Source organism: Saccostrea cucullata, unplaced genomic scaffold, assembly GCF_032062105.1.
Source record: "Saccostrea cucullata isolate Sc308-1 unplaced genomic scaffold, CSIRO_AGI_Scuc_v1 ctg337, whole genome shotgun sequence".
Lineage (NCBI taxonomy): Eukaryota > Metazoa > Mollusca > Bivalvia > Ostreida > Ostreidae > Saccostrea > Saccostrea cuccullata.
Window position 1 is genome coordinate 325,393 of NW_026932716.1, and position 19,454 is coordinate 344,846.

Consider the following 19,454-nt stretch of genomic DNA (forward strand, 5'->3'; position numbering starts at 1 on the left):
CAATTACCAACGAGTACTTGACTTATTGACGATAAAAAAATAACATTACAATTTTACAATACAGTGCTTAAAAAAGAAAAAAAATCATGATTTCCGATTAACATGATCTGTTTTATTTAGTTTTCTATGTATGGGTTTGGATTTATAGTAAATCTAAAAGCGTAAATCAACATATAATTTGAATGTAAATCAAACAAATCGGCTGATCAGGGGCGGGTGCTATTTTTTAAATAAACGAACCAATAACTGATAAGATAAGGAGTATAAATAGTGCCATCAATAAATATTTAAATATTTTTTATAGATAGATTAAGGTTTTGATCTGAAATGTTTCATAATTAAGATATTTATTTCAAATTTATCTTTAAAAAACCTGCAACTTGCATGATATCGCGAGGCTTGCCTATGATGTAAGAATATACATGTCCATGGTCTTACGTAAATTTAAATTTCCACTTTTACCCTTAATTAGCTTTATCTACACCGGCTGATTAAAGAACTCTCTGCCCCCGGGATATCGCTTTAGACCCACACTACGTCTGGATACACGGTTCCTCCTGCCTGCGGATCTCCCTGGACAAGCACGACTGGCCGCAGGCGCGGGAGCGCTGTCAGCGCCATGGCGGGGATCTGGTGCAGATCCGGTATGCGGAGATGCAGGGTTCCATCACAGAGAAGCTCAGAAAGGTCCACCATCACATCAATGAGGGCTTCCGGATCGGGGCTTCAGATCAACATCACGAGGGGAGGTGGGAGTGGGTGTCAGGTAAGTTCCATAAACGTCAGAAGTGGAATCAGGTGCAATGGAGGTGTGAGCATCCCCCACTGACTGGTCACACCCGTATGAATTAAGACAAATATATTGATTGATTGATCAATTGTATATTGTTTAACGTCCCTCTCGAGAATTTTTCACTCATATGGAGACGTCACCGTATACCGGTGAAGGGCTTCAAATTTAGGCCTTTACTCGGCACTCAGGGCCATTGAGCAGTGAGGGATCTTCATCGTGCCAACACCTGCCACTGACACGGGGTCTCGGTTTTTAAGGTCTCATCCGAAGGACCCTAGACAAATATAAGTTCAAATGTGTTATATAATAACTAAATGCCATCAATTTAACATCGCTGGCAACAAGACATTGACATATGATAACTCCATGTGAAACCTTATACGTTGTAGGCGACTAGACTATGACGTATTATAACTGGAGCCCACACCTGGGCCCCCACCAGACCGGCTTCCTGCTTATCCCGGGGGGAGGGGCGGAGGACTGCGGACTACTGAAGGTCACAGATCATTATATGTGGCACGACTACCCCTGTCACAGCGAAATAGCCTTCTTCTATCCGTACATTTGTCAATATGGTAAGACATTATTTCGGAATATTCTAAGGCAGGAAAAAATGGTAAAACCTTATGTTACGTCATCATGTTTTAGTATTACTTAACAATGGCTTAATTTTTTATGAATTCAAGATATACCACAAACAACACAAAGACCAGAAACAACACCAACTCTTAAACCAACCTCAGCAGTATCGACAACAAAACTAACAAAAACAACGACCCAATCTACAACGAAATCAACTACAAAACCGACTTTAACACCAAAAGTAACAGAGCTAACATCGTCAACGACACTTTCTAACAGTAATAAAAAACTAGATGCTGTCATGAGACAGTAATACCCGCACTAAGGTGTTTGCCTCTAAATGCACACTCCTCTAAAATTAGGCTTTACCAAAGAAAAAGTCAATATAATTTAATAATTTACATAATAGGGCCTCCAATTGTATTCATCAAATTGAGCATAATATTCTCAAGTGAACATGTGACCCATGGGCCTCGATCTTATAGGTACATGTATTTCATATTCATAATTCATTACCAGTCTGAAATTAAACAACAGAATTCAATTAATGATGTAAATTAGGTTTGAAACAAGGGGGGGGGGGTAAAATTTTTGGCCCATAATTGGAACTTTTTAAATCTATTTTCTCATATAGATCAACAACAAATATTATTCAAATTAGTTTAAAGCGTTTTTGATGATTTTTTCCAAAATGTACAAACTTTTTTATACTTGATTAGGCAGAAACACCTTGAAAGCTGCCATATACCATGTATACCCAATCAATTTAGTCAACCCCCACCCTTCTCCCATCAACACACACACACGCAAACACACCCTATTTTCCTGTTTTTGGAAATAGGCCTAGATGGCAAAGTTAAGATAAAACATCTTTTGTAAATAATAATTTTAAATTTGTTCTTATACTGTAAATGTATCTGAAGACCTGCATCACATTGGGCTTGCGTCACGTACCTAACTTAAGTACTAGTTTTACCATTATCATTTTTAGATAGCACTGCACGTGCAGTACTAGGCCTAGTGTTGTGTACACATCATTGCATGTATGTCAGTTGGAATTATTTTGTGTTTAATTGGATTATATTTCATGAAGTTGGAGCTATGGCAGTCGGTAAGTACACGTTTTGGTATAGATTTGGGTAAAATAGTCTGAAATGCAACTGGTTAGGTTAAAGTTTAAAGGATCAAAGGTCATCCGATGCTGCAATAAGACGAATTTCACATCCTACAGAGTTATCGCCCGTTATCGACGTTACATTCAGTTACAAAATACAGAATTTTTTTCTGAGAGGGAGGGGGGACTTCCAGACCAGAATTTCCTGAGAAGCAAATAAAAGGAGAAGTTATGGTGGTGTCTGTTTTCTAGGGTGGAGGGCATCCAAAGTCTTTTTTATATTATAGTCCTGCAAATTCGGGGGGGGGGGGTCTCAAGATACACTTCCAGTCCCTGTAAACAATGTGCAAATGATTATGTGACTCCTAAATAGTGGGAAACTTTTTCCATTTGACCATACATAATTTTGCGCTTTTTGTGTTATTATGTTATGTAAATTTAATGGTATAAAGGTTTTGAACCCCCTGGAGGTCATCCCCACTCTCCTAATGATTCTAACTGGAAATGTTCACAATATGACTGCATTAAATGAAATAAAAGTGCATCAATGATAAGATTGCTTGACATTTCATTCATCAACCTATCCTACTAGAATTAGGAATGAAAATCATTCAAAGAGATGGACCACATTAAAGTATTTGTATATAGGCTATTATTACATATTTTTTTAAAATGTAAAACAAGCAGTAGTTTGCATACTTGTCATGAATATAAACAGGGGTCTGGGATGGGGTGAGGGGAAGGATCGAGTTCCTGTCTCTTAACGTCTTAATGGTTGAAAACTCCTAAAATGAATGTTGACCTCAAATCCGACTTGTCCTCATTATTTTTCAAGTGGGGGTGTCTCCATTTGAGTGAAAAATTCCTGATTAGGAATACATGTATTAGTTTTTGTCATGTCCGTCCTCCACCCTTCCATCTGTCTTTCCATCGAGCTCAAAGAAATTACTTTCTAGATATTTTATCAAAGTTCATATGCTGATGCATATACTGATGTAAACTATCCAACTGTGGCAATATTTTTTATGCGCCCGGATCGATAGATCCCGGGCATATATTGTTTTTGTCTGTCTGTTTGTCTGTTTGTCTGTTTATCTGTTTGTCTGTTGTCAACTTTAACCTTGGCCATAACTTTTGAACAATAAGAGATAGAGACTTCATATTTGGTATGCATACTCCACTATTAAAGTCCTTTCAAATGACATCAAGGTCAATGACCTTGTGACCTTGACTGTGACCTATATGCTAAAAATAGCTTTTTCGACTGTTTGTCATAACTTTTTAACCATAGGAGATAAGGACTTGATATTTGGTATGCATACTCCTCTAATAAAGCCCTTTCAGTTGACAACAAGGTCAATGATCTTGTGACCTTGACTGTGACCTATATGCTAAAAATAACTTTTTACACTTTTTGCCATAACTTTTGAACCATAGGAGATAAGAACCTCATATTTGAGATGCTTACTTCACTGATTAAGTTCTTTCAAATGACACCATGGTGAATGACCTTGTGACCTTGACTGTGACCTATATGCAAAAAATTGCTTTTTACACTTTTTGCCATAACTTTTGAACCAAAGGAGATAGGAACTTCATATTTAGGATGCATACTCCACTGATTAAATTCTTTCAAATGACACCATGGTCAATGACCTTGACTGTGTCCTATATGCTAAAAATAGCTTTTTACACTTTTGGCCATAACTTTTCAACCATAGTAGATAGGGACTTCATATTTGGGATGCATACTCCACTGATTAAGTTCTTTCAAATGACACCACGGTCAGTGACCTTGTGACCTTGACTGTGTCCAATATGCTAAAAATAGATTTTGAACTTTGTTTCCGCCGGGCGCATAGTGTTTCACAAACACATCTTGTTTACCTTTACTTTCCTTTGACCTTTACTTAACTTTTCTTAAAATTAGTGTTTAGCTTTATTTTAGAGAAACCATAATGATTCAAGTTGTGTAATGAAACTTCACATGATGATACATACTGATGTAAGCAATTAAAGCTTTACAATGCTTCACTCTTTTTTACCTTGACATTTCCTGTGATCTTGACCTCACTGTCTTAGACTAGATCAGTTTTGAATAAACAGTTCAAGATATATTAATCAAACTTCATATGCTAATACATACTGATGAGATTATTGCATTAACTTATTTTGACCTTGAATTTTCTTTTGACCTTGACCTCACTTTTTAAAATATGTGTTTATCTAAGTTTCAAATAAACCATTAATTATATTTTTATCAAAATTCATATGATAATAGTAAATTCACACTGATGTAAGCTTTTCAGCTAGAACAACATTTTGACCACAACCTTTCCTTTGACTTCTCTTTTCTTAAAACAAAGTGTTAAGCTCAGTTTCATTAAATCATTAAATCATTCAAGATATTTTTATCAAACATAATAAGCTAATATGTATTAGTGAGAGCTATTCAGCTGCATCAAAAACTTCATCTTGCACATTCCTGTGACCTTGACCTCCCTCCTCTTTAATATGTATTTTGCTTAGTTTTTAAGAAATAATTTAAGACATTTTTATGTTTAACATGCACTTATACATAATTTGATGAGAATTTATTATCTATATCCAATTTATTTATATTTTAGTTTCAATTCTGAAAAAAAAAACTATTTAAGATATTTTCATCAAACTTTATACACAAATACAAATTTTAGTTTTTAGTTTTTAGCTCACCTGAGCCGAAGGCTCAAGTGAGCTTTTCTGATCATATTTTGTCCGGCGTCTGTCTGTCTGTCTGTCTAGCTGTCTGTAAACTTTTCACATTTTCGACTTCTTCTCAAGAACCACTGGGCCATTTCAACCAAACTTGCCACAAAGCATCCTTGGGTGAAGGGGATTCAAGTTTTTTCAAATGAAGGGCCATGCCCTCATTCAAGGGGAGATAATTGGGAATTAATGAAAATTTGGTGGCATGTTTTAAAAATCTTCTTCTCAAGAACCACTGTGCCAGGAAAGATGAAACTTATGGGTTAACATCCTCAGGTAGTGAATATTCAAATGTGTTCAAATCATGACCCCCGGGGGTAGGGCAGGGCCAAAATGGCCGACCAAAGTTTTATATAGAAATATATTGGAAAATTCTTTAAAAATCTTCTTCTCAAGAACCACTGTGCCAGGAAAGATGAAACTTATGGAGTAACATCCTCAGATAGTGTAGATTCAAGTTTGTTCAAATCATGACCCCCGGGGGTAGGGCAGGGCCAAAATGGCTGACCAAAGTTTTACATAGAAATATATAGGAAAATTCTTTAAAAATCTTCTTCTCAAGAATGACAAAGCCATAATTCATCAAATTTATATGGAAGCATCCTCAGGTAGTGAAGATTCAAGTTTGTTCAAATCATGACCCTGGGGGTAGGGCGGGGCCAAAAAGGCCGACCAAAGTTTTACATAGAAATTTATGGGAAAATTCTTTAAAAATCTTCTTCTCAAGAATGACAAATCCATAATTCATCATATTTATGTGGAAGCATCTTCAGGTAGTGTAGATTCAAATTTGTACAAATCATGACCCCAGTGGGTAGGGCGGGGCCAAAATGGCCGACCAAAGTTTTACATAGAAATATATGGGAAAATTCTTTGAAGAAAAGCAAATCCATGATTGATCATGGGATTACTTTTGGATTTTAACTTTTCAATAATAAAGCAATTTCTACTTTTTCTTAGCTTCAGTACTCAGGTGAGCGATGTGGCCCATGGGCCTCTTGTTTAATGTACCATTAGTAATACACATCTGGCGGGACATTCATGTCCTATAGACATATTTCTAGTTTTTCAAATCATCACCTCAGGTTAGGGTCAGGCCACAATTAGGGATCAAAGTTTTATTTAGGAATAAAAGGAAACACATCTTTAAAGTTCTTCTTTTCAGGAACACCAAGAGCATGATTAATATGGAAATATTCTCAAGAGGTGTAGATTCAAGTTTGTACAAATCATGACCACCAGGGTTAGGGAGGTGCCATATTTTTCCAGCCCCTTTTTGCCATCCATATGAAAATTCAAATTTTGAAACCATTTTACACATACACAAAACAAACCAATCATTTTCTAAATGATCATGGTTTAAAGCTATTGCAGCATAAGATATTAGGGAAGTTCTTGAAAGCAGGGTGATTAAACATGTCAAATATATGTAAAAAAAAAATATATATATAAAAATTCTACCTCAATTTGATCCCCATCCCCCCCACCCCCCGGGCAAAATGAAAATTCCGAAACCTTACTGCACATCTACATGACACCACCAACCATCTTTTAAAAGATGATAAGGCTTCTGAGTAAAATGTAGAAGGAGTTCAGGGAAGAAGGGGCTTTTTGTATAAAAAAACGTCATTTTTCGACCCCCATTTGATCCCCCGGGGCAAAATCAAAATTCCGAAACCTTACTGCACATCTACATGACACCACCAACCATCTCTCAAAAGATGATTAGGCTGCTGAGTAAAATGTAGAAGGAGTTCAGGGAAGAAGGGGCTTTTTGTATAAAAAACATCATTTTTCGACCCCCATTTGATCCCCCGGGGCAAAATCAAAATTCCGAAACCTTACTGCACATCTACATGACACCACCAACCATCTCTCAAAAGATGATTAGGCTGCTGAGTAAAATATAGAACGAGTTCAGGGAAGAAGGGGCTTTTTGTATAAAAAAAACGTCATTTTTTGACCCCCATTTGATCCCCCGGGGCAAAATCAAAATTCCGAAACCTTACTGCACATCTACATGACACCCCCAACCATCTCCCAAAGGATGATTAAGCTACTGTGAAAAATGTAGGAGGAGTTCAGGGAAGAAGGGGCTTTTTGTATAAAAAACGTCATTTTTCGACCCCCATTTGATCCCCCGGGGCAAAATCAAAATTCCGAAACCTTACTGCACATCTACATGACACCCCCAACCATCTCCCAAAGGATGATTAAGCTACTGTGAAAAATGTAGGAGGAGTTCAGGGAAGAAAAGTGTGACAGACGGACGGACGGACGGACGGACGGACATGAGTAACAACAATATACCCGAACTTTCTTTCGAAAGTGCGGGTATAATTAACGACAGAAGAAGTTTCACCAATTCCGGCAATGACAATAAAGTTTCTATCGTTAACCAAGACCACACTCTCTTTTATTAACTTCTTTGGTCACCATGGCTAAAAAAATGAATCACTTTAATTCCTAACAAAATCCCATCTGAAGGAAATCCTAAGCCGGTCACAGAAGAATTGGAGTTACTAAACACAGAGCAAGATCAAAGTTCACCACGACAACAATGAGTATACCGGAGGGCATGATCATTATATGATAAAGGATTGTAGAATCTTATTTTTTTCATTTAAAATAAATTATCAAAATATGAAAATATTAAACACATCTGTACTTTTACTATGTTCTTCAGGAACAAAATGGTATGCTATAAGTATCCGATGAATAAAACGTTTTTTTCTCGCTGCTTATTGAAAATGTTGATGAAACAGGAATATCATCAGTCTCGTTTTAAATCATCATTTTGTAAGTCTATATATGGTCGATGCAATGACTTTGTCAGCAAATACATTATATCATTGAGGCAAATGCTGACAGACGTTTTTCATTATATTTGTTAAGGTATTATTTTGCACAGAATTGTCTACAGAATTTTACATTTATTTCCCGGTCATGTCATGGGTATGGTCGATTGGTGGGAGATGCTAACTCTATGGCACCTGATCTCACCTTTGATGCTTTGGAATTTTGTGTTTACTCTACTCCTGATTTGTATTGTTTGTATATGATCTTATATCTATAAATAAAATGGAGATAAGGAATAGTATTCAATCTATAAGAAATCTGTTTATAAAAAAGTTTTAAATAGAAATGTAGGAGAATTTATTTATTGCAACCATTTTCTCCCAATGAAAAAAATCATAGATTATTATTGCTTTAAATTCTAACACATGGACACTATAATTATCCGTACTGAAAGATGTTTCAGTAAAAAAAAAAAAGAGTAACATATTTTAAAATCGGCAAGAATTTACTTTTCCAAGAAAATATTGATAGGTTTTAATTTGTAGCATCTTAAAATATGTAAAATTGTGTGGATAGACTTTACTCATTTCTTTCAATTACACACCCTACAAAAAAAATTCTGAAAAGTCCAAGGCCTCCGTTCTTCACGTTTGGGCATTTTGATTCTAATAAATTGTCCTTCGTCTTCTCAGAGTTTTGTTTTCATATGTCCATGCTTATAATGACTTTTGTAATGTACGGAAGTTTTTCTTTTCCCAAAATGACTTTACAACGTACATTAATAATACTTAAGGGAAGAGATTTTAAGCACCGCTTTTAAAATACCTGGTCTGGGTAGCCCTGTCAATCAAGTGTGTGAAGGTCCATCATTAGATGCTGGATATTAATTGACATTTACTTACTGGTCTCTCTCTTTACTCTATACACCCTGTTTGGGACTCGTATTGACCTTCTAATTAACTTTTGTTTCTTTGATGTTTATTGAATATGGTATACAAAAACTGCATTACTAAGAATTTTTTAGATTGATAATACAAAAATTCAATAAACCTTTTTAGCATTTGAAAGGATAATAATATAAAATGCATTAAAAAATGACCTTTGGTACATAAAACTTTTTTTTTCAAATGAAATTTGTTTTATTTTGATATGCTAAATGTTAAACCCAAAGTGGAAACATAATTAATAAAGTTCATAGCAGAAGTGTATGAAGTAATTAAATTTAAAAATAATCCTTCTAATCATGAGTCGCTTATATTTCCCATTTTTATTTAGATAAGAATTTGCGAGCAATTTTTTGCATGTTTCATAATAGAGGGGATCCTGGAAATGACTGAATTAAGCAGTGGATGCTCACTCACTCCTCCATGGCACGTAATCCCACCTCTGATATTTCGGAGCACCGTGTTTGCTCTGCTCCTATATTGTACGTTTTATGGACTTTGAGATTGAATACTGTTCGTTATCACCATATCTTTTCTTTAAGTGTAAGCTAGTTGTTACAAGAGTTGTTGTTTTTAATTAACACATACACTAACATCTGAATGAATCTGTGTTTTATAGCATTATATCATAATTTATTTGAATGTGTAGGGGTGTTTTCAAACAGTGAAAAATAAATCAATATATAATTTTAAAAAAGTCTTTTTAGTACTATTTCATTTTAAAATTGTCTCAAAATTCTCAACACAGGTAAAGCTTGACATCTGAGTATTTCACTGTGTATTGAATCACTTCCTGTGTATAGAGTTTAGGAGACAGATGACCACGGGTAGACTGCTAGCCCCAAAAGCTTTCACATTTGTACAAAATAAGCCCCTCCCTCACCTGGAATTTACCACCCTGTAAAAATCTCTGCCTTTACTATTAAAGCAATGTTTTGCTGATATTTTTGTATTTTAAAATAAATATCAACAGCTTGTTCAGAAGGTCGTTTCTGGGGTTTTGACTTACAGAAAAAAAATATCTACGTTTTAGTTTTTAAAAGAAATTTAGATTTTACAATGCATATCAATATTTAAAAAACTTCAATGACGTCACCCATTGTTATTAGACTGGGTATATTTTATTGATTTAACCACCACCAGTGGGATATTTTTAAGATCCAACTTGCAATCGTTGGATATTTCAAATATCCAACTGCTTAACGGTTGGATATTTGAATATCCGTCAAATATCCAACAGTGCAGAAAAAAATTAATTTAACAATGAATAAAAAGAGAAGGTTGAGTTGAAAATTGTATTTCTACAGCACAAAATAATAATAGTTATAAATCCAATTTTTGTAAATCCAATAATGTAACCAGCAATATACACTATAGATATCCATCAAACTATAAAGGAATTTCCACAGAAATATCTCCTTTCTTAATTTTGATTGATTTAGAATCACACATATCACCGTGAGGGATATTTTCACATTTCCTCTTTGAACCAAGTTGAACAACATCACTAGCTTCCTGCTGTTGAACAGTATTTGTGCGCTTGTACTCCCGAACAGCATCGGAACGATGGCCGGTCTTCTCGCATATGAGTTGCTCAGGGAGTTCTGCTGAATACATCCTCGTTGCAGCTGTTGCTCTTAGTGAGTGGTTTGTGAAGTGCCCATCTAAACCAGCTTTTGCACACAGATTTTTCACTACCTTTGACAAGGTGTTGATTCCCACTCGGACATCACAATACCACTCATCGTTTGACGGCTTGGCCCTTGCGCGTAAATACAAAGCGTTGACTTTTCCAGTTTTTGGCCTGTATAAAACAAAAATAACCTTAATAACATATCTCTTCCAATATATATACATGTATACAATAAGAAAATTTGATAAAAGAAAGAAAAATAATTACCTTAAAGAAATGTATTTCTTGAATACAGAAACAACACATCTGTCTGGTCTCTCCAAGTTTTCATATGCCTTTGTCTGCTTTCTTCTCAGTTTCCTATGGTTTATTCCACCAGAATTACATTTCGAGATATCCTCGGTATATGCTAAGAATTCCCGCCCAGATTCTTTTTCTTTGCTTAGTTTCAGCTGTGAATTTTCTCCATATCGTAGATTGTAATGTTCGGCACCTCCACGAAGAGCAAAGTTAAGTCCAAGCAAAAAGAGTAAAGTGTCTCTCAGTTTTTCGGGTGTGTCTGTTCCAAGTATACACTTTTCCCACATGTAATTCTCATTTGCCACTGATATAACCTCTGATTGTTTTCTCTCTATTCCGACTCCAGATGAGGCCAGATCCTTCATTTTTTTGTCTAGCATTTTTCTCATTCTTTCAAATTCAATATCGTCCATAAGAGTAACGTACCTTGAATTCTCTCGTAGATGATGTTGTATAGCTATTATAATTTCATACAAGGTGTTACCACGATATTCTTCCCCATTTTCTTTGCGTACTTCAGTTATGAATGCCCCCAAAGAATAATTAAGCATTTCAGGGTTCATGGTCAGCAATTCTCCACTAATTTTCTGAAGGTCACCCCTATTTCCATATTTCTCTTGTCTATTTCTCATCCAGGAATTAAATAAATTGACTGCCCATCTTGATTAAGACATAGTCTTTTTAGAAAATCTTGACGCAGCAATTCTCTCACGTTCAAAATCAGAAATGGGTTCTGTGAAACGCTGATCTTTTTCCTCAGTCTTAATATTGCCCGTCTGCGACTCCATAAGAATCTTGTCAGACACTTGAACCAAATCATCATCCGAAATATCACTGTATTTGTCCAGCTTAAGATCAAAATTCTGATTTTCTTTTTCCTCCTGTAAGTCTAAAATATCATTTAATACACTATCGGTATCTTCCCCCGAACTTTGGACTTCTTTAAATTTACTTTGTGTAAGAAAAATTTCCTCATCAGAATCCATGACCGATCCGTAGAACACAATGGTTTGATATGAAGTGAGCACCTCTTTCACAAGCTCGTAGAGGGGTGTTCGGTTAGCCTTTTGTATTACAACCAGTTGGATACATGAAAGGGTAAGATTCCATTGTTATGGCACAGTTGGATATATGAATGGGTCACCGTTTCTTTGGGGTTCAATAGAGGGAATTTTTTTAAGTAAGATAAATAACTCGATAGTGTTCAATAGTTTAGAGAAAACATTCCTTTCCTCGGGCCTTCGGCCCTCGGAGGGGAAATTTTTTGAATGAAAATAATTTTATCTTGATTAATAAAATGACAACATTTTCAGCATATGTAATATTTTTTAACATTGTTACAATTTATTTATATAAAGTCGGAATGCTTACGTTATAGTTTGCGGCGTAGTAATACACAGTGTGAGACAGAAAAATCTCTCACTGCTGTCTAACACCGGACAAGTCAATCTTACACTGGTGATTATGCGAGAATATTTTCTCTTTGTAAAAGGTCAAGGTTACAAACAGTGATTGATTTAAAAGATTCTATAACATTAAAAAATATGTTAAGGGGCTCAAAACACAGATCACTGGTAATTTGAGAGGTGGGACTAGGAGTAAACACCCCTATCTGTATTAATCAGATTGACAGAACATTCCATATATGTAACAATGACATCACGTTTAGAATGAGGCAAGTCAGACAAAATACGTAAGAAGGATATGGAGAAAACAAAAAGTATTCAAAATCAACGTCCCTCAAATAATACAAAACAGGAGCAGAGCAAACAAGGATCTCCAAAACATCAGAGGTGGAATCAGGTGCCATGGAGGAGTGGCTGGTGAGTGAGCATCCCTTGCTGATCGGTCACACCCACCGTGTGCTCTTTGTCATGATCGGGAGCAAATGATAGGTCATGTTTGCTAACAAAGTCATTGTAAGATCACTGTAACGACCATACCATTTAAGAAAAACTGACTATACGAAATTGATGAAATCCCCATAACATCAATTTTAACTAATACATCATAAAAAAATTGAAAGAATGTAAGGTTTCTATTACAGATAAATTTGATAATTCCTTTTTCGATTCCATGTCTTCTATCTCAAAATATTCTGTGAAAAACTGTAAAACCTGTGACATTTTGATAAGTAACACTTCTTTCACCAGTAATCTTACTTGACAGAGCTTTTATACCAAAACTTGTGAAAATCTGAACTGCAAATCTTCTAATGTCGTCTATGAAATAGAATGTACTCTGTGTGGACTTGTTTATGATGGTGAAGCCAAGGGTTGACTTAATAAAAGAATATCAGGTCATCTATTTCAAAAAATCATGGGGATCAGCAGCTTTTATGTAAAAATAAACCTGTAATACACGATGTCTCTTTTGATTCATTACTACATTATATAAATCAACAATTTGGTCTACATGATATTCGCACCAAACTTTACTCTGTCCTTTTGAAACTTTTAAATAGTCCTTTTGAAAAGGCCAAGGAAAGTCCAATTTTTGATTCCTCGACACCAGAATAAAGGCTCGGATCTGTGATAATGGATATTGCAAATCATAGGCGTTTTAAAGCAGCACGTTTTACTGAAGAAAATGCAGTAAAAACAATCCGTTTTTTCCTTTAAATTTCAATTTGCCAATAAAGGTATTAACACGGTTAATATGTTATATTTTTAATCACAAAAAGTTCCAGTCTTGTATTCCACCAAATTTCAAGTTAAAGACTACACCTGATATTTCCTACAAATACACATCGACCATTGCTTCTAAACGTTTCAATTACAAAAAAAAAATTACATGGCCTGGATATCGAGCATCTGAAACAAAATCTTCCATCGTGTTCACGTTCTTCTTCGCCCTATAACTATAGTCCTGCTGAACACATTATTACAGGTGACATAAATATAGTTAATAATGAAAACCTTAGATCACTTATTTTAAACGGTCCTAAATATAGGGAACCCCGATCCTTCAAATGGTGACGGAATTTCATAAATATTATGAATTCTGTTGAAGATTACGCCAGACGATGGGTCAGATTTGATACGGAAAACGTTGACACTTTGTCAGAATGGATTAAATGTATCAGTCCCGAGTTAAAATCGCGAATTAAAAGATTGAGGGGCAATATGAAAACCATCTATCCTTCTAAATTTAATAATCCAGAAGTGAAAAAAAGAATTAGATAAATTACATGATCAGTACATACTGGTCCATGCAGACAGAACAGGTAACAACACTGTCTTCGTTTGCAAGGCTCATTATATAAATCGTATTTTTGAAGAACTTGGATTTAATTCTACATGTGTTTATCCGACTTGGACTCATAGTTCCCTTTCTAAGGATAAAATTGTTCAAAGAAGGATGTGGAGATAACGAACAGTATTTAACCCAAAGTCCATGAAACAATACAAAATAGGAGCAGAGCAAATACAGACCTCCTAAACATCAGATGTTGGATCAGGTGCCATGGAGGAGTGAGCATCCCCTGCTGACGGGTCACGCGTCATCATCAAAATCATATGTCAATTTTGGAAATCTTTAATATCCCGAAGAGCCAAAATGATTTTAAACTACCATATATATTAATTAATATATCAATGCAAGGAGCACAAGGTCGATGTGACCGGTCGGCAGGGGATACTACCTCCTCCATGGCACCTAATTCCAAATCTGATGTTTTAAAAGTTCCTGTTTGCTCTGCTCCTGATTTGTATTGTTTTATAGACTTTGATATTGAAAACCGTTCGTTATCTCCATATCTATCATCAATGAGTAGTATAGACTACAAAATATTAAATAGAAATATAGAAGAAGGATATATAATAGAAAATATCATTGGAAAATATAGAATTAATATTTTGAAAAATGTTAAATACTTATTATACATATTCATATTGTAAATCATCAGCTGAATTAAATTGATATCGGCAGATCATCTAAACCAGCTTTTGCACACAGATTTTTCACTACCTTTGACAAGGTGTTGATTCCCACTCGGACATCACAATACCACTCATCGTTTGACGGCTTGGCCCTTGCGCGTAAATACAAAGCGTTGACTTTTCCAGTTTTTGGCCTGTATAAAACAAAAATAACCTTAATAACATATCTCTTCCAATATATATACATGTATACAATAAGAAAATTTGATAAAAGAAAGAAAAATAATTACCTTAAAGAAATGTATTTCTTGAATACAGAAACAACACATCTGTCTGGTCTCTCCAAGTTTTCATATGCCTTTGTCTGCTTTCTTCTCAGTTTCCTATGGTTTATTCCACCAGAATTACATTTCGAGATATCCTCGGTATATGCTAAGAATTCCCGCCCAGATTCTTTTTCTTTGCTTAGTTTCAGCTGTGAATTTTCTCCATATCGTAGATTGTAATGTTCGGCACCTCCACGAAGAGCAAAGTTAAGTCCAAGCAAAAAGAGTAAAGTGTCTCTCAGTTTTTCGGGTGTGTCTGTTCCAAGTATACACTTTTCCCACATGTAATTCTCATTTGCCACTGATATAACCTCTGATTGTTTTCTCTCTATTCCGACTCCAGATGAGGCCAGATCCTTCATTTTTTTGTCTAACATTTTTCTCATTCTTTCAAATTCAATATCGTCCATAAGAGTAACGTACCTTGAATTCTCTCGTAGATGATGTTGTATAGCTATTATAATTTCATACAAGGTGTTACCACGATATTCTTCCCCATTTTCTTTGCGTACTTCAGTTATGAATGCCCCCAAAGAATAATTAAGCATTTCAGGGTTCATGGTCAGCAATTCTCCACTAATTTTCTGAAGGTCACCCCTATTTCCATATTTCTCTTGTCTATTTCTCATCCAGGAATTAAATAAATTGACTGCCCATCTTGATTTAGACATAGTCTTTTTAGAAAATCTTGACGCAGCAATTCTCTCACGTTCAAAATCAGAAATGGGTTCTGTGAAACGCTGATCTTTTTCCTCAGTCTTAATATTGCCCGTCTGCGACTCCATAAGAATCTTGTCAGACACTTGAACCAAATCATCATCCGAAATATCACTGTATTTGTCCAGCTTAAGATCAAAATTCTGATTTTCTTTTTCCTCCTGTAAGTCTAAAATATCATTTAATACACTATCGGTATCTTCCCCCGAACTTTGGACTTCTTTAAATTTACTTTGTGTAAGAAAAATTTCCTCATCAGAATCCATGACCGATCCGTAGAACACAATGGTTTGATATGAAGTGAGCACCTCTTTCACAAGCTCGTAGAGGGGTGTTCGGTTAGCCTTTTGTATTACAACCAGTTGGATACATGAAAGGGTAAGATTCCATTGTTATGGCACAGTTGGATATATGAATGGGTCACCGTTTCTTTGGGGTTCAATAGAGGGAATTTTTTTAAGTAAGATAAATAACTCGATAGTGTTCAATAGTTTAGAGAAAACATTCCCTTCCTCGGGCCTTCGGCCCTCGGAGGGGAAATTTTTTGAATGAAAATAATTTTATCTTGATTAATAAAATGACAACATTTTCAGCATATGTAATATTTTTTAACATTGTTACAATTTATTTATATAAAGTCGGAATGCTTACGTTATAGTTTGCGGCGTAGTAATACACAGTGTGAGACAGAAAAATCTCTCACTGCTGTCTAACACCGGACAAGTCAATCTTACACTGGTGATTATGCGAGAATATTTTCTCTTTGTAAAAGGTCAAGGTTACAAACAGTGATTGATTTAAAAGATTCTATAACATTAAAAAATATGTTAAGGGGCTCAAAACACAGATCACTGGTAATTTGAGAGGTGGGACTAGGAGTAAACACCCCTATCTGTATTAATCAGATTGACAGAACATTCCATATATGTAACAATGACATCACGTTTAGAATGAGGCAAGTCAGACAAAATACGTAAGAAGGATATGGAGAAAACAAAAAGTGTTCAAAATCAACGTCCCTCAAATAATACAAAACAGGAGCAGAGCAAACAAGGATCTCCAAAACATCAGAGGTGGAATCAGGTGCCATGGAGGAGTGGCTGGTGAGTGAGCATCCCTTGCTGATCGGTCACACCCACCGTGTGCTCTTTGTCATGATCGGGAGCAAATGATAGGTCATGTTTGCTAACAAAGTCATTGTAAGATCACTGTAACGACCATACCATTTAAGAAAAACTGACTATACGAAATTGATGAAATCCCCATAACATCAATTTTAACTAATACATCATAAAAAAATTGAAAGAATGTAAGGTTTCTATTACAGATAAATTTGATAATTCCTTTTTCGATTCCATGTCTTCTATCTCAAAATATTCTGTGAAAAACTGTAAAACCTGTGACATTTTGATAAGTAACACTTCTTTCACCAGTAATCTTACTTGACAGAGCTTTTATACCAAAACTTGTGAAAATCTGAACTGCAAATCTGCTAATGTCGTCTATGAAATAGAATGTACTCTGTGTGGACTTGTTTATGATGGTGAAGCCAAGGGTTGACTTAATAAAAGAATATCAGGTCATCTATTTCAAAAAATCATGGGGATCAGCAGCTTTTATGTAAAAATAAACCTGTAATACACGATGTCTCTTTTGATTCATTACTACATTATATAAATCAACAATTTGGTCTACATGATATTCGCACCAAACTTTACTCTGTCCTTTTGAAACTTTTAAATAGTCCTTTTGAAAAGGCCAAGGAAAGTCCAATTTTTGATTCCTCGACACCAGAATAAAGGCTCGGATCTGTGATAATGGATATTGCAAATCATAGGCGTTTTAAAGCAGCACGTTTTACTGAAGAAAATGCAGTAAAAACAATCCGTTTTTTCCTTTAAATTTCAATTTGCCAATAAAGGTATTAACACGGTTAATATGTTATATTTTTAATCACAAAAAGTTCCAGTCTTGTATTCCACCAAATTTCAAGTTAAAGACTACACCTGATATTTCCTACAAATACACATCGACCATTGCTTCTAAACGTTTCAATTACAAAAAAAAAATTACATGGCCTGGATATCGAGCATCTGAAACAAAATCTTCCATCGTGTTCACGTTCTTCTTCGCCCTATAACTATAGTCCTGCTGAACACATTATTACAGGTGACATAAATATAGTTAATAATGAAAACCTTAGATCACTTATTTTAAACGGTCCTAAATATAGGGAACCCCGATCCTTCAAATGGTGACGGAATTTCATAAATATTATGAATTCTGTTGAAGATTACGCCAGACGATGGGTCAGATTTGATACGGAAAACGTTGACACTTTGTCAGAATGGATTAAATGTATCAGTCCCGAGTTAAAATCGCGAATTAAAAGATTAAGGGGCAATATGAAAACCATCTATCCTTCTAAATTTAATAATCCAGAAGTGAAAAAAAGAATTAGATAAATTACATGATCAGTACATACTGGTCCATGCAGACAGAACAGGTAACAACATTGTCTTCGTTTGCAAGGCTCATTATATAAATCGTATTTTTGAAGAACTTGGATTTAATTCTACATGTGTTTATCCGACTTGGACTCATAGTTCCCTTTCTAAGGATAAAATTGTTCAAAGAAGGATGTGGAGATAACGAACAGTATTTAACCCAAAGTCCATGAAACAATACAAAATAGGAGCAGAGCAAATACAGACCTCCTAAACATCAGATGTTGGATCAGGTGCCATGGAGGAGTGAGCATCCCCTGCTGACGGGTCACGCGTCATCATCAAAATCATATGTCAATTTTGGAAATCTTTAATATCCCGAAGAGCCAAAATGATTTTAAACTACCATATATATTAATTAATATATCAATGCAAGGAGCACAAGGTCGATGTGACCGGTCGGCAGGGGATACTACCTCCTCCATGGCACCTAATTCCACCTCTGATGTTTTAGGTCCGTGTTTGCTCTGCTCCTGATTTGTATTGTTTTATAGACTTTGATATTGAAAACCGTTCGTTATCTCCATATCTATCATCAATGAGTAGTATAGACTACAAAATATTAAATAGAAATATAGAAGAAGGATATATAATAGAAAATATCATTGGAAAATATAGAATTAATATTTTGAAAAATGTTAAATACTTATTATACATATTCATATTGTAAATCATCAGCTGAATTAAATTGATATCGGCAGATTGGACACATTACCACATAAATCCACATAAAAGTAAGAGCTATAAAATATTCAAAGGTTTCTCGACAGATTTGTTTGAACTCAAAATATGAGTAATAGGTCCCACTCGAAAATTTAAAAAAAAAATATCCAGTTATTAAATAGAAAATAAATTGTTGTCATGCAAATTAAAATATATCTTTTTTTTAATCACTTTGATTTTATTCAAAAGAACTCTATCATTGACATTAAAGGGATTTTCAAATTCTTCATTGACAACAATAATGTAGTCCTTTGAGTCAAGGTCTTCCAGTGAAACAGAAAATCAGGTCGGCAAGAAAAAAATTGTTCAACACGTTTCTTAAGATCGATACTTAACTGTTCGTTATCTACACTATTTTTGCTTTTGTTCTTCAATTTTAGGAGGTAT

At 35.0% G+C, this 19,454-nt stretch overlaps 2 protein-coding genes across 3 annotated transcripts in view; one reads left to right on the top strand and one right to left on the bottom strand.

The window, feature by feature from the left end:
* Nucleotides 1-19,454, top strand: part of LOC134235891 (uncharacterized) — an 88,955-nt gene that overhangs the window by 40,429 nt on the left and 29,072 nt on the right. The gene's annotated exons all lie outside the window — the stretch shown is intronic.
* Nucleotides 10,249-11,545, bottom strand: LOC134235897 (zinc finger MYM-type protein 2-like). Its single transcript, XM_062718076.1, has 2 exons — nt 10,881-11,545; nt 10,249-10,784 (listed from the first exon to the last, which is right to left on the bottom strand). The coding sequence occupies exons 1-2, from the start codon at nt 11,543-11,545 to the stop codon at nt 10,370-10,372; spliced, it is 1,080 nt and encodes a 359-aa protein (XP_062574060.1). The 3' UTR covers nt 10,249-10,369.

Excerpts from the sequence above, each read along its gene's own strand:
- LOC134235897 (XM_062718076.1), bottom strand. The coding sequence starts at position 11,545 with ATGAGAAATAGACAAGAGAAATATGGAAATAGGGGTGACCTTCAGAAA. Across the intron at positions 10,785-10,880 it reads AAGAAATACATTTCTTTAAG|GCCAAAAACTGGAAAAGTCA; the intron begins GTAATTATTTTT and ends TGTTTTATACAG.